This window comes from Hemiscyllium ocellatum, chromosome 1 (genome assembly GCF_020745735.1).
Source record: "Hemiscyllium ocellatum isolate sHemOce1 chromosome 1, sHemOce1.pat.X.cur, whole genome shotgun sequence".
NCBI lineage: Eukaryota > Metazoa > Chordata > Chondrichthyes > Orectolobiformes > Hemiscylliidae > Hemiscyllium > Hemiscyllium ocellatum.
Window position 1 is genome coordinate 72,054,416 of NC_083401.1, and position 16,345 is coordinate 72,070,760.

The 16,345-nt window shown below is 39.7% G+C and overlaps 1 protein-coding gene across 2 annotated transcripts in view; it reads left to right on the forward strand.

Moving 5' to 3' along the window:
* Positions 1-16,345, forward strand: part of parp8 (poly (ADP-ribose) polymerase family, member 8) — a 370,564-nt gene that overhangs the window by 233,134 nt on the left and 121,085 nt on the right. For both annotated transcript variants that reach the window (XM_060829923.1, XM_060829934.1), the window contains exons 8-11: positions 5,535-5,595; positions 7,133-7,223; positions 10,752-10,818; positions 11,965-12,093. In XM_060829923.1, coding sequence (XP_060685906.1) covers positions 5,535-5,595; positions 7,133-7,223; positions 10,752-10,818; positions 11,965-12,093 — 348 coding nt within the window. The remainder of the gene's footprint in view (positions 1-5,534; positions 5,596-7,132; positions 7,224-10,751; positions 10,819-11,964; positions 12,094-16,345) is intronic.

Genomic DNA, 16,345 nt, shown 5'->3' on the forward strand with positions numbered 1-16,345 from the left:
GCAGTGTCTGCACTCTGGAGTAGTGAACACCAGAATTTAAGATCTCATGCATGGCAAAATGATGAGCTTAGATTGGACAATAGAATAGTTAATTGATGGCACAAATTCAAACAGTCTGTGATTGGTCAACAGCGTAATGCAGATCTGAGTATCTTCTCCAATTTGCAGCAAAATGTCTATGCAATGAAATTCCTTATGATCAATCCTCTATGCTGACACAGAGTTTTGGTCCTGCCACAGCCTTCTTGTGCAAACACACAATTCCTTAATCTTTTCCAGAACTAATGAGTACAGTTCTAATTCAGTAATCCAGAGCCATGACCTTTGATTCCAGAATGTGAGTGAAAGGATTAGTTTCAAAAATTTCTTCATGGAAGGAGACAATCATTGCAGTTCATGTGTCAAAACGGTGGAGGCCCTGGCTTTGGGGTGGTTTTTGATTGGCTGGCAAGCTTGGGTTAGAGAGGGGGCATCCCCCAACAATGTTGGCAGGAGCCGACAGGTTTAGGGTGTGTTTAGTAAAAGAGAATGGGCTAGCAGTGTAGAAGGTATGCCCAATCAGAGGGCTGGCAGCATCACAATATTGACAGTTTCTCCTAGTGGTTGCTCCTGATAAAGCAAGACACATTTTGAAGCACCCTCAAAAGAATGAGCATGAAATTTATTTTTGTGTGGATCAAGCTGGCAGGCTGGAGGGATAGAATGATACAGACATATGCAGGCAGATTCGATGCGTTTAAAATAGCATCATAGCCAGCACAGACACAATGACCCAAAGATCCTATTCTATGCACAAAACCCAGAAGATGGAGTCCCCAATGGTAACACGGGGTTGTAGGAATATTCATTCTTGATGCAGCTCCCCCATCCTGCACTTTGGAACCTCCACGACCCCCACACCCTTGACCTTTTATGATGTCCTGTCTCCCATTCCCAGGGGCTGCTGAGAGACCATCTATATGCACCTTGCCAGCTCCCTATGTAACAGTGTGGTCCTCAAGCTTGGCAGATGGGTTCACACACAATAGGTAGGGTGGCACACTGGATCAGTGGTTAGCAGTGTTGGCTCACAGTTCCAGGCACCCAGGTTCAATTCCAACTTCAGGCAAATGTCTGATTGGAGTTTGCACATTCTCCCCATGCCTGTGTGGGTTTGCTCTGGTTGCCTACACAGAGATGTGCAGGCTTGGTGCATTAGCCATGCTAGATTGCCCAGAGTGTCCATGAATGTGCAGGTTGGGTGGATTAGCCATGCTAAATTGCCCATAGTGTCCATAGATGTGTAGGTTGGATGTATTAGCCAAGGAAAATACAGGGCTACATGGTATGATAGGTTGTGTGAGATATGGGAGTGGGTGCCTCTAGGTGGGATGCTTTTCACTGGATCAGTGTGGACTCTATGGGCTGAATGATTTGCTTACACACTGTGAGGAGTCTATGATTCAAGGTGACTGAAATGTGAATTCAATTCCATAGCAACACGGCTGACTTTTAACGACATTTTGAACAGACCTATTAAGCTATTCATTGTATTAGACTGTGGAGGTTTAGGAAAGTAAAAAACGTAAACCTTATCTAACCTGTTATGGCAAGCAATATATGAAACACTTCACTTACAGTCTTGAAAGTAATTGATCTTTATCAGACATGTAATGTGAAAATTGAATGTTATGCTATATAAAATATTTATGCATGTTTTAAGAATAAAGTTTGGAAAACATACTTATACAACAGTTTGAGTTCTGTTATTTCATTTTGAAGGTGGCTCAGGTATGACTTTCATCCAACGACCCAGCTCTTGTTATCATCATACGTCTAAGAGTAAAAAATGAGGTCTGCAGATGCTGGAGATCACAGCTGCAAATGTGTTGCTGGTCAAAGCACAGCAGGTTAGGCAGCATCTCAGGAATAGAGAATTCGACGTTTCGAGCATAAGCCCTTCATCATCATACGTCTGTCCATAATTGAGATAAAAACCTCTGATATTATAGGTTATATAATCCATGACAATCCTGACAATGATTAAATGATTACAAAGCTCCATGCTTAACTAGTTTCCATCCTCAGAAACGTTACTGCCAGTGTACAACCGTTAAAACATTCACGGATGCTTTGCCGCTCAGTCAAGCATGAGGTAACAAGGCAAGAAACAGGAAGAGGACTTCTACAAGTTTGTCGAGATAGAAGAAAAATATTATGCATGTGAAAAATGTTTACAGAATCTAATAAAAATTACTTGCCTGAATAACAATGCAATTGCAATTTAGGATTAGCTGACAATACAGAGATCGTTCAATTGATAAACCACACAGTGAAGAATTGAGGTGCTGGCTAAAGAACTATCACTGATGGCAGTAGATTAAATGGTCTCTCTTTTGTAGTGACTTCCATGATTCTGCAAGTTAGGAAGAGTTAAAAGCTTCTGAATGATGAAGTAAGCCTGCTTTAGTGGTGACTTAAATATGATTCTGTAATTTGCAGATTTGTAAAGAATTGTCTCTGGAAGGCAGTCAACCTAATCAAAGACCCCTCCAACCCCAGTTATAATTTCTTCAAATCTCTTCCATCGGGCAGAAGACACAAAAGCATATGCATATATACCAGCAGCTTCTTCCCTGCTGTTATTAGGCTTCTGAAATGACCTCTTAAATTTTAAATTTAATGCTTATCCTGCTCTTTGTGCACCTTCTCTGAAGATGTAACATGGTATTATTCAATCCCTAATGCACTTTGTATGGTATGATCTGCCTGTATTACGAAAAGTAAAACTTTTCACTGCTCCCATGTACATGTGATAATAACAAAACAAATCAAATCCAATCAAACACAGCCCTGTTCAGTGTGTTTCTCATACAACGTGTATCATTTTTAATTGATTAACAAATTAATTATTTACTGAGAATGAGGACCATTACAAGTTCAACACATTCCATGCACATGTATAAGTGTTTTTTTTTAAATGATAATATTGTATTCGCCTCTACCATTACCCCTGGCAGCCCGTTCCAGACACTTACCACCCTCTGTGTGAAAATATTGCCCCTCTGGACCCTTTTGTATCTCTCCCCTCTCATCTTAAACCTATATCCTCAATCTATAGACTCCCCTACCAATGGAAAAAGCTGTTGGTTATCTACCTTATCTGTGCCTCTCATGATTTCTAGACCTTTATAAAATTAGTCACCTATGCTCTGGAAAAAAAACGCCACCCTATCCTTATAACTCATACCTTCCAGTCTAAGTACCATCCCTAGTAAATCTTTTCTGCATTTTTTATAGTTTAAAAAATATTCTTTCTATAGTAGGGCAACCAGAACTGCACACAGTACTCCAAATGTAGCCTGACCAATGCCTTCTACATCTGCAACAAGATGTTCCACCTCCTATACTCACTGCTTTGACTGACGAAAGTAAGCATGCTGAAAGACTTCTTCACCACCCTTTCTGCCCGTGACTCCAATGAACTGATTTTGTTTTACACAGACAGTTATTATGTTGCATTACAAATCAGAAAAGGTGGAGAACCGATTCCATAAAATTTTTTAAAAGGCAAATTGACATGTATTTGAAATGAATTACATTTTTGGATGATGAAGAAAAGCCTGGATGTGGGTCTAAACTGGACAGCTGTTGAAAGAGCTGGTTCAAGCTTGATGGGCAGAACAGCATCCTGCTTTGTTTTTATATTGCTGTGATTTTACAGTCTCAAGAAGTGAGCTGGGAAGCAGTTGGGACCAAAACCAAATCAGGAGGAAAGGCATGGTTAATGGTTGGGGGACAAGGGAAGGGATGTTGCTCTGACTTTTCTGCCATCATGGCATTTTCCCAGCACTTGGGAAGATGGCAGATGGCCCTCCCATCTTAGATGTGATATGAATGCTACTATTTCAGAATTGTCTAATTAAAAAGGCACTTGCGTTCTATCATGTAGGAATCATGTGACCAAGCATCCTTGGTTGGGTGAATGGATGGGAAGGGCGGAGGAACAGTTAGAATTGGACAAAGACTTACACTGCAGATAAAAAACACTGTCTGTGGTCAATTCCATAGGTTAGATGGACTGTCAATAACATGTCATCCTATGGATATAACTTGCAATTCTATTGTTTAAGGAGTTTCTTTTAATTCTTGGAAGCAAGCATCTCTGTATACGTTGATAAGACAATAGTTTGGTATTCCAGTCTCATCAAACAATACATGAAGCCTTGATTGATGTTGATGTTCCAGTAATGTCTGGAAGGTTTCTGCTGAATCCTGTTGTCTGATGATAGCAGGCATCTTTATGAGGCTGTGGTTTTAAAACAGACACAAAATATATTAGATATGCATATTAACATTTGGTTTTTACTTTATTCATCACAGAGCCATTCAGCTCATCATGTCTTTGCTGGTTCTCCAAAGTAGCATTTCATCCACTGCCACACCCCTGCCTTTCCTTCACACCCCTGCACATTTCATCCACTGCCACACCCCTGCCTTTCCTTCACACCCCTGCACATTTCATCCACTGCCGCACCCCTGCCTTTCCTTCACACCCCTGCACATTTCATCCACTGCCGCACCCCTGCCTTTCCTTCACACCCCTGCACATTTCATCCACTGCCGCACCCCTGCCTTTCCTTCACACCCCTGCACATTTCATCCACTGCCGCACCCCTGCCTTTCCTTCACACCCCTGCACATTCTTTCTTTTCCAATAATAATCCAATTTCTTCTTGTATACCTCGCTTGAAGCACCACACCGTGTATCCTAACCAACTGCATGAAGATGTTTTGCCTCTTGTCATTGTTGATTCTTTTGTCAAATAATTTAAATCTGTGCTTCCTTGATCTTGATATTTTCCCCAATTGGAACATTTTTTTCCTATCTACTCTGTCCAGATGCCTCATGATGAGGAATACCTCTTTCAAATCACCTCACAATTTTTTTCTTTTCCATGCAGAACAGTTCTAACTTTCTGAATATATCTACATGATTGTCATATGTAAGGAAATACTTAAAAGGAAAGAAGTAGATTGAACTTTTGAGACTTGATATACAAAGCCAACTTATTTCAAATTCTATCTCAAGAAGTATCTTATTTTGTCTCTTGGAAACTAGGTTATACATGACAGATTGTTTTCTGGTCTAGTGACTGTTGTGTAGGCAGTCATTTTAAACACAGTAGAGACCCAGGAACAACCAGAGAGAATAACCATTTGATCAGTTTTGGTAATATTTGCATTGGCAAGAATGTTGGCAAGATACGAAGGGGATCTATACCTCCTTCTTTTGCTTATTTGGCTAGATGGCCAGCTAGGGGCTTGCTTTTACTTCCCATTATGGAGAAGGCAGTGAGTTAATTTCCTTACCATTGGTGTAGAAGATGTAGCTTAGAGAAGTATTGACACAATACCACATCTCTGTAATTCAGGGTCTTACTGGAGCATCTCTAAAATTAAAGAGTTACTGACATTTGGAAGAGTTTGATCATTCTAAATATCTTAGCTATGATTAATTTCTGTGAACATTCATTTAAATCATCATTTTTCAGGGAGTATGGAGCAATTGATGATGTGGACATCGATCTGCACATTGACGTCAGCTTTCTTGACGTGAGTAAACAAAACCGCTGTTCATTATGTTACAACATGATTCATTAAGCATGGACTTATTGTGCAAATAAATTGAATCACGTTCCTGATTTTATACCGAAGGGCACTTTATTCATGGCTCATTAAATTCCATTCTCAAGGTCTGAAATTAAAATTGTCTGCACTGTTGTGAAAATGTTCCGCATAATGATGCTGACTTATGAGGTGATTGTGTATGTGGTTAACTTATCCTAAATATCAACTGAAAGGTTACAAAGTGCTGATTTAAGAAGCATGTACACAGATGAGTTTACTCTTGTAGGTCCAAAGTGGTTATTAGATTGATAATAATGGTCTCTGTGAACTGATGGTTCTTCTGCTGGGGAAACATCAGTGGAAAAATGGGAAAATGGTCTGTTTTAGGTTCTAATGTTTTACCGAATGTAATAGGCAGCGATATAGAGAAATTCCCAGCCTATGATCACAACCTAGCAACAATGAGTGGTACACAAATAATGAAAAGATAAAATGAAGCATAGCCCTTGAAGGAAGGAGTAATATCACATGGGATATATCATATGGTGAGATTGTGTCACCTTTCATGGAGATGAAGAAATGGCAATTTATAATGGACTTGTGTGAAGCTAGTCCTCGTTGTCAAAAAATGGATACTGCACATATTTGTGGGAGCCCCCAGAAGGTAAAATGAAGATTGAAATCTTATAAGTATGTCTTTCATCCTGTTTATTTAAACTATGGAAAATTAATTCTGTAACAAAATTATGCCACTTCAAATGTAGATTACAATTTGCTTGTATCATTGTTTTGTATTTCTAATTCAGCTTCCAACCTTACCAAAGGTACTGACTCAAGTCTCAGACTTGGCAACAGGTCAGTACTGGGGCTTCCTGTCATCAACTCACTAATTACTCTGGTCACATCTGGAGGTGTTAAGTATGTGTCAACCAAGTGTGAGCCCAGTTCTGTTGTTGGACAGTTTTTTGGTCTGCAGACTTCCCAGAAGAAATCACTGAACAGCGTGGCAACGTTATTATATCTTCGCTACTTCAGCTGCACGTAGTATCTATTGCCTTGACAGTGATTGTCTGTAACTTAAATGCTACATTTAAATATTAACAACGTGATATGACGTTTTTCCATAATAAATTTAACAGAAAAGCTGAACTGAGTAGAAAATGGATTTTTTTCATTTCAGTCCATAAGCCAAAGCTTGCAAAAATGATGAGTTTTGCCAACAAGATCCCAAAGCAGCCTTTACTGAGTTTCTTTCCGTCTGGAGCATCTAGTTCCTTGCAGTAAATTGTGACAATGGATGGAAACAATTTACAAGGAGCCAAGCATGATTGAGCTGTTAGAATGACAACTTAAACACTGTCAGGTTTGGCACCCAAAGAGATCCGCATATATATTTGTTATATTAGAAAGTGAATGAAGTGTGCACTTAGTGTGATCATTCATTATACTTTGCTGATAGATCTTGTTATTTTTATATTTCTGAATAAATTGTTTTGTTTCTGCTTCCTTGGCTATTTGACAGGAGGAGATTGCTGTTGCCTGGGACGTAATTCGCACAGAACCTGTGATAGTACGACTGCATTGCTCTCTCACACAGTATTTAAATGGTCCAGGTTTGTACTTCTGTACTTTTAGGTTAATATCAATATTTGTTCACAATTATGTTATCAAAATTTAAACATGTTAAATGCATCCAGTTTTACTGTAAAATCTTTCATTTTGATATTACTGACATTGGAGAAGTAACTTTCTTACTTTGCTTTCCCAGTACTTGCCAAAACATAAATAGGCAGTCACTATCTATGGTTTCACTTCCGATAAGCATTAATGGTCGAACCTGCTCCTCAATGAAAGCCTAAGGCCAGAAAATTACTCTGAAAAGATACCCATTATACCATCTCAATATCTCAGAGGGTGAGCACTTCATTTGTAGTGCTTTAGTTCGAGGGATTGACTTCCTCTCAGGTATAGTACCTGATCCCAGTCATCATAGGATTGGTGCTACTACAAGGTGGAAGATGGGGGGAAGTTCCTTGTTTAACCTTAATTCAATGGTTGTGTCTTTTGGACTCCTTCAACTTCCTCTTCAATGATTTCATCATCCATCCAACTTAAGCTGTGTGAGTAGATGGTGAGGGTTTTGGATGGTGGTTTCAGAGGGAAGCAGAGATGTTTTGAGTATGCTTACAAGCTATCTATCCTTCCTGTGGTCCTGCTTTTAAAGCTAACTTTGAGTAAGAACAGAACAGTGGATTTGGTAGGGCACTTATGACTTTGAAATAGTAATGGCCATGGTAACTCAAGGAGAGAGAGGAACTAGCTCTGAGCAGTCTTCCCATGGTTAAGCTCTCATATCACAGTCAGCAATGACATGAGTTCATTCAGAACGTTTTACATAGGACCTGTTTCAGATGGCTGCTCCATTTCCTTGTTTTTCTCCTATATTATACTAAATATGAGTGTTTGGAACAGATTATCAACTAAACCCAATTAACCAATGAAATACTAAACTGTTTTGTAATATAATCTAAGGTAAGATCAGTTAGGACTACATTCACTGGAATTCATATGAATGAGGGGGGATCTCATTGAAACCTGTAAAATTCTAACAGGTCTAGACAGGGTAAACAGTAAGATCCCAATGTCTGGTGGGTCCAGAACTAGGGGTCACAGTTTAAAGATATGGGTTAGTCCATTTAGAACTGAGATGAAGAGAAATTTCATCACCCAGAGAGTGGCAGCCTATGAAAATTTCACTCATGGAAAGCATTAAAGGTAAAAACACTGAATGTTTTCAAGAGGTAGTTGGGTACAATTCTTAGGGCTAAAAGGATTAAGATATGGGAGAAAGTGGGAACACTGAAATGGATGATCATCCAAGATAACATCGAATAGCACAGCAGGCTTGGAAGCCAAATAACCAACTCTTGATTCTATTTTCTGTGCTTTTCTAGATCTCCTTGGTGCCACATTCAGTCAAATGCAGTCTTAATATCAAAGGCAGTCACTCTCATTTCACCTCTAGAATTCAGTTCTTTTGTTTATGTTTGAACCAAACCTGTAATGAGGTCTGTAGCTGAGTGGCCCTGATGGACCCCAAACTACTCCAGCAACAATACCAGCACACAACCACCTCCTCCAAGATTGATTTCCTTTTGCTTCTATTTTGTCTGTTCATATTTATGCATGTAATGAAACAAATGTGTGTTTATCATTATCCTTATTAACTCTATTATCATCATTATTAAGACTAGCTTTCAATTTCACTCTTTATTACAGGACTTCCCAAAGCGGGGGTCAGATACTTAAAGTGGTCCAAGGCAGTAATAGCAGATCTCCACTCTCCTGCTCTCATTGGTTTTCCCCAGTATCCTCCCTGCTACTCAATAAGGGGTCAAGACAAGTTCCAAATATCAAAATAGGGTCAGAACGGTAAAGAGAATGGGAAGTACTTCTTCCCATCGAATGTAATTGCATCCCATTGCCATTGTAGAATTTGAACATTTGTTCCCAGAGCACCTATCTGGAATCCCTAGATTAGTAGTCCAATGACCACGATGCAGCCCTCTTTCCCAGGAATTGTGGAAGAGCACATGTTCTCGATGGTATATTTTGAACTCAACGTACATCAGTAGTGGAGAGAATAAATGTAAGGGGTTCTGATCAAACAGGAGAAAGTGAGGTCTGCAGATGCTGGAGATCAGAGCTGAAAATGTGTTGCTGGAAAAGTGCAGCAGGTCAGGCAGCATCCAAGGAACAGGAGATTCGATGTTTCGGGCATAAGCCCTTCTTCAGCATTCCTGAAGAAGGGCTTATGCCCGAAACGTCGAATCTCCTGTTCCTTGGATGCTGCCTGACTTGCTGCGCTTTTCCAGCAACACATTTTCAGTTCTGATCAAACAGACTGCTTCATTATGGATGCCGTGAAAATTGACATTTTTAACTAAATTGTGGTCGAACAAAACTTTTAACCCCACACACCTTCTTTACTGTATGACTTTGACAAGGTTTTAACAAATGCCACCCTTTTTCTTCTTAGCTTTCCAAATTGTCATTTGGTACTGCCAAAATTGACTATTTCCGAACTAAGACTCATTTTGTTGAAGTCTCCCTCTTGCACTCATCAGGGCAGTTCATAAGAAATACCTATCTAAAGGGAAACAACATATAAAATGCATGAGTGGAGTGTGTTTTACCGACAAGTAGATTCTGATTCATAGAGGTATTCCCATGCACAACGCACTAGTTAATGACAACTGACTGTTAACTGCCAAATTTTGTTCAAATGGTGTAGCCTATGTGATAATATACACAGCTTCCAGTACTCCCATGTGTACTGCAATGTAAACCAAACTAACAATCCTAAAGTGGTTTTCATTGTAATTCTTTGCACACTCAGAATTATTTAGTTAATATTGCCCATTTGTGGAATCGCATCTACTATTGGTCAGTGTTGTAAGTTTTACTAATCTTCGTTAATGTTTACAAATCTGAAACTAGGAAGTTATATATAGCTTAACATGAACAAATAGTCTATTTGTGTTTTATATTATGTCATAAGTGCTTAGTCTTTTTTTCATTAACATTAACACAATGAAAATATAGCCCCATGATTCTCACTGAGAATCGGTCTCCATGGAAATAAAGGTTTTTTTTTAAGAGAGAGGAAAGGGAAACGAGGAGAAGGAGAAGTAATGCACAAGATAAGTACATACCCCGTCATATTTTTCAAGAAAAAAAGTACACTGTCCATTTTTGCCATTTTGTACTTCATTCAAGTTGAGTTTTATTTGTGAATGAGTTTTCACTGACCTGTGAGCTCTGAAGGAATAATCATAGCTTTATTCTCTTGTGTGCCAAGCCCAGCGTCCCACTGCTGTTTATCCAAGACCATTTCCATTTAAAGTACTGTATTTAACAGATCCATTCCCACAGTTCTTAATTTACTGTAATTGGAGTTGTGACACAGTGATCATTCATTCCCAGCCAGTGGGCAATTACGCCAGTCAGTGTATATAAATAAGTTACGGGAAGACAAGGCACCTATAGTCTTTGAAATCTCTATTTCTAGCACACGGAAGACAAGTGTGCTTTATGCATTTTCTTACAGTTTCTTATGCCTCTCTGCTATCATTTTGCAGTTCCAACAGTTGATGTTTTCCAGACATCTACAAAGGATCGATTCGGACTGGGACATCAATTAAAAAAGTAAGACACTTTAATGAGCAACAACACCAACATTTCCATAGCATCTTGCACTGTCTGATTCACTGTCTTTGAAATGAGTTGTTAAACCACAGTCCAATGGCATTATTTTGAAAAAGAACAGAATAGGTCGTTTTATAGTTCTGGTCAATATTTATCCTTCAACAAACATCAGCAAAACAGATTATTTGGTCATTATTACCTTGCTGTTTATGGTGCCATACTATTTGCTGATTGACTAATGCAATGTTTATAGGTTAAAAAATGCATAGTTGACTGCAGTGCACTCAAGACATCCTGAAGTCATGAAAAGTGTCCCAAACATGTAATTTATCATCATTGAAAGATGTTATATTAATGCAAGTTTTTGTTGGAAGGTGTTGTTTCGAAACAAATTATTGTTGCTCTGAGATTAATGACAGAGAAAGCATCACCAGACACCACTGGTAGCACTGAATGCCAGATGTACCCTGTCTGGCTATAATTAGCAGTTTCTAAATCTATCTATATTGACAGTGTGCATCTGTCAGAGCTTTTGGAAAAGATCTGTAGTTCAGTGTATGAGTTGCAGTTGCGAAAGTGTTACAACTGTCACTCTAACACTTAATGTTCTACGGGCATTTGAGTAATTCCCAAATATCGGCAGTCTTACATACTGTAGAGTTGCAAGCAAGATTTCAACTAGCTAAATGCCCATTGGTTGAAATGTCCTGTAGCACAATTTATTTATCAAGAGAGACAGTATCTGCACTTGAGTTATGCAACATGAAAATACAAATAGCTATTCTGTCGCTATTCTTTGAGCTGATTTTTGAGAATCTGTGTAATGGAAATTTGAATAAGTGTGTCCAGATTTCTGATAAAGCAGTTCACAAGTCTCTGTGAGTGGCTCGCATTAGGAGTGAGTCAGCAGAGGCAGAAACTTGGATAAAAATAAGTTTAAATAAGCAGATAGAATTACTTGCAGTGGGTGAATGGATATGAATACTTGATATTGTAGATGGGCTGTACACACAAATAAATTGCCAAGTTGGAGCTTGAATAATGCTTTAATGAGCTGGAACTGAATTGTACTTCTGAAAACAGAGAGACTAACACATATTTCATTCCCACAACAAATTTGACATTTCCAGTTTATTACTCCCACAGAATTATGCAGACTTTTGTTACACATCAGTGGAAGCAGAACAGCAAAGAGAAGCTCAACTGTCCCCATGGTAAAAAGATTAGTGAGAAGAAAGTGAAATCCCCTCTACACATTTTTTCATCATTGCGCAGGTAATGTGGCAAATTTTCGGAAAGTTCAACTCCACTGATATTGTGCTTCGAGGCTGGACATAGATGTGTCACTTTCTGATCTCAAATGCAACTTGTAAGAATATTGTTGTAAGTTTGAGACATCTGAGGACTGAACACAAGGCAAACTATCAACATTTCTTGTCCATCAGCGATATGGTATAGTAGAGCAATGTTTTGCTAATGCCTTCTTCAATCAAGTCTCTGTCGCTTGGTATCTGATATTATTGTGATATAGCTCACATGGCATATTCTCAGTATATTAGATCATTTATACAGTGAACCCTTTTCTCTATATAACTTAGCGCCCATTCAATCACTAGGTGATAGCCTCACAAAGCACATTTAAATATTTGTAAATATACTATTATCTATGTTAATAATCATAGAAACATAAAAAGATTACAGCACGAGAGGAAGCTATTCATTATCATAGAGCCTCTCTAAGTTGTTTGACCCTTCAGCCTATCAAGTCTGTCCTGGCTTATCTACAATAATCACCTGCCCCGTAGCCTTGAATGTTATGGCATTTCACTTGTTCATCCATGTACTTTTTAGAAAAGTCAGGTGATTTGCACTTCCATTTCCCTCCCAGGCAGTGCATTCCAGATTCCCACTACCCTCAGGCTGACAACTTTCAATCCATTATGTCCTTGTTAACGAGAAAAGAACTACACATTCTCATCCTACATTCCAGCTTTTAGACTGTAAACCTGTAGGTTACAAGATCTCAGACCCTATGTAGTGGAAGGGATACAGGGAGAGCTATCAGAGAGTCTGTGTCATCTCTCCAAGGGGCACCCAATGATGTTTAAATGCAATCAGACGCTTAATTGGAAAGTGACAGGCTCTTCAAAGAATTAAACACTAGTTGGTCAGAAATGCTGTGGTACCCAAATTTTTGGCTGTTGCCAGTGATATACTGAGGCCTTCAACAGGAAACATCTCTGAATCCCTGAAGAGAAGTGAGTGTAGCAGGTTGGGAGACATCAGGTATGGCTTGCTGGTGATGGGTGGGAGACTGATTGAGTGCAAGGGCAGTGGGCTGGCTCTTACAGTTAGCCCTTTGCTACTCCTGGGTCTCTCAGTCAGAGAACCACATGTCTTTAGAAGAAAGAGGCTGCTGGAAAGTCCAAGAGGGTTTCACAGTTGCCATTCAGATGACACTGGAAACCAGTGTGAGTCCATAAAAATCCATGATCCACAATTCATTCCTAGTTGACTCAGGGGTAATGATCTTGAAGAGGTTTCAAAATGCCAGCAAGCAGTTTCCCAGCACAGCCCATTTCCACTGCTGAATTAACGAATGGGAATGGGATGCTTGGATTCCCTTACAGTTATGCATCCTACCCACGATGTGGCTCATCCATCAAATCCCAGTTCAAGTCTATAACCAAGTGCTTTTAAATCTGATGGATGTTTACCTGCCACCACCAACTTTCCAGGCAGTGTGCTCCAGAATCTGAATTTAAGGTAAATAGATCAATTCCCTCTTCTTCTACCAACCACTTTAATTATATCCCTTCTGGTTAATGACTTCTTTTATAAGGGAAATTTTCACTCTGTCTGGGAACCTCATAGGATGGAGTGTTATCAGCCTCTGTGTGACGTGGGCTCCAATGAGATCAGTGGTAGAATTGGATGAAATAGGCAATAAATGCTGGCCCAGCCAGTGATGCCCACATCCCATATGTGAATAAAAATAACCATTGTTTAAGGGATCCTGGCACAATAGTTCAAGGGCAATTTCCAGTACTAGTCTGGGCCTTATTCAGGACAGTCAGAGTCAGTATCCTCTGCTGATAAAGGATGTGGAGTCAACAGTTAGACACCAAACCACCTATCTTGACTCTTTCTGCTCTACTGTGGGTTCTTTTCCTCCTGGAATAAGTGTGGCAGTTATCACAGAAGATGAAAGTTGCACAGCTTTAATGCTGGTGCAGATGAGGAGGGTTTCTGACTGAGTGAGTAAGCCACACAGAGGGCAGGCCGAGTTAGTGCTATCAGGAGTTGGGGTAGATGAGAGCAAGTGATGAAAGCTATTGCGTGCATTAGTGAAAGTGATAGAGCATGTGATTTGCTGGGAGATAAGTCCAGTAACAGAGGGAGAGTGAACGTGTGGTATCAGAGAGAAAATGTTGGCTTTTACGCTGGCAGAATTATAGAATTTTACAGTAAAGAAGGAGGCCATTCAATCCTTAATGTCAGAAATGGATTCCAAAAGAGCTACCTAGCTGGTCCCATTCTCCAGCCTTCTCTCTGTAGCCTTCTAATTTCATCCTTTTCAAATATATATCGAGCCCTCTTTTGAAACCTCCTGTGGAATCCCTCCCCACCACTCTCCAAGGCAGCACATTACAAATTCTAACAAGTCTGAGTAAAGAAGTTTCTCCTCATCTCACTTGTGGCTGTCTTACTGACAACCTTGAGATTGTGACCCCCAAGTTACTGACATACTAACTAATGAAAACAGAATAGCCATTTTTACCTTATCAAAAATGTTCATAATTTTGAACACCTCATTAAGATCACTGCTAATCTTCTCTGATCCAAGAAAAATAAGCCCAATTTATGTAAACTGTCCTTGTATCTAAAATCCCTCATTTCTGGTATCATTCTCATTAATCTCCAATGCATTCTCGCCAGGGCTTTAACATCCTTCCTTAAATAAGGTGCTCAGAACTGAACACCATACTCCAAATGAGTTCTGACCAATGATTTGTAGAGATGTAGCATCACTTTCTTGCTTTTGTACTTTATGCCTCTATTTATAAACTCAAGAATCCTATCAGCCTACTTAACAATTGTGTCAACTTGCCTGGCCACCTTCAAGTATCATTCATGTGAACCCTGAGGTCTCACTGCTCCTGTACTCCCATTAAATTTTTCCCATTGAAACTGTGTTGTATCTCTGGGTTTCTTCGACCAAAATGCATTACCTCACATTTCTCTTTATTGAAATTCATCTGCCTGGTGTCTGCCCATTTGGCCAACTTGTCAATGTCCCCCTAAAGTAGCTCAGTATCATCCTTACAATTCACTATTCTCGCTAGCTTACTGTCATTTCCAAATTTAGAAACTTTGCCCTCAACACTCACTTCCAAATTTTTTATAAATCAGGAAAAGCAGTGGTTCCAACACCAATCCCTGAGCAATGCCACTTTCCAATCGTCTCTAATCTGAGAAATGCCCAACTATCCCCACTCCCTGTTTCTGATCTTTCAACAAATTAGAATTAATGGTGCCATGATCTGATCAATTGCAAACATTTCTGATTTCCTAACCAATCTACCATGTGATACCATATCAAATGCTTTTTATAAGTGCAAATATACAACTACCCTCATCTATTGCCTGTGTCACATTGTCAAAGAACTCAATTAAATTTGTCAGACATGGCCTGTCCTTGATAAAGCCATGTTGACTGTCTAGTTTGAGCTTATTTTTCTCAAAATGTATATTTATCTTATCTAGTATATACTCTCTATCAGTTTTCTCATTAGCTGACAGGTCTGCAGTTTTCTGGGTTAACCGTTGACCCTTTATTGAACAGTGGTGTCACACTTGCAATCCTCAAGTCACCTCGGACTGATCCTGTGTTCAGAGAAGCCAGAAAGGCTTTATCAACGGCTCCACGATTTGCTCCTTTATCACTCTTAGCAAGCTAGGATGTATCCCATCCAGCCTGGCTACTAATTTGCCTGAAGGACTGCCAGCCTGTAGCACCTCCTCTATATTTATTACTATGCTGCTCAGTTGCTCAACACCCATCCTTTCAATGAGGCCATTGGCATCATCTTCTCACTTGGTTAAGACAGAAACAAAGTATTGACTTAGTAATGCTGCCATGTCGTTGTTTCATTGAGCAGCATTCCCTGCTTGCACAGTTGAGAAGAAAATCAATCCTCTCCTGACAATGTATGGCATTCCTCCAGACAGCTGAAACTTCTCTAACCTGAGTGGCAACCTCAGGCCAGGCAGGCATGATCTGGCGTAGTAGCTTTCACAGTTGATCCTGGGGGAGAGGAAGTCCTATTAGTGCACCACTATGTCCAGCAGGTGCTCCAAGACCATGTCTCTAAAGTGGCAAGGCAGTTCCCCATGTTTGCTATTTCTGGGACAAATATGAGGAATAGTGCAGGGCAGCTTCAGGCTAACAGTGCTTGTCTGGGTGCACAACTGGCTTTGGAATATGGTGTCGGCACCAGGGATTCCAGTCAATTGCAGGATCTCT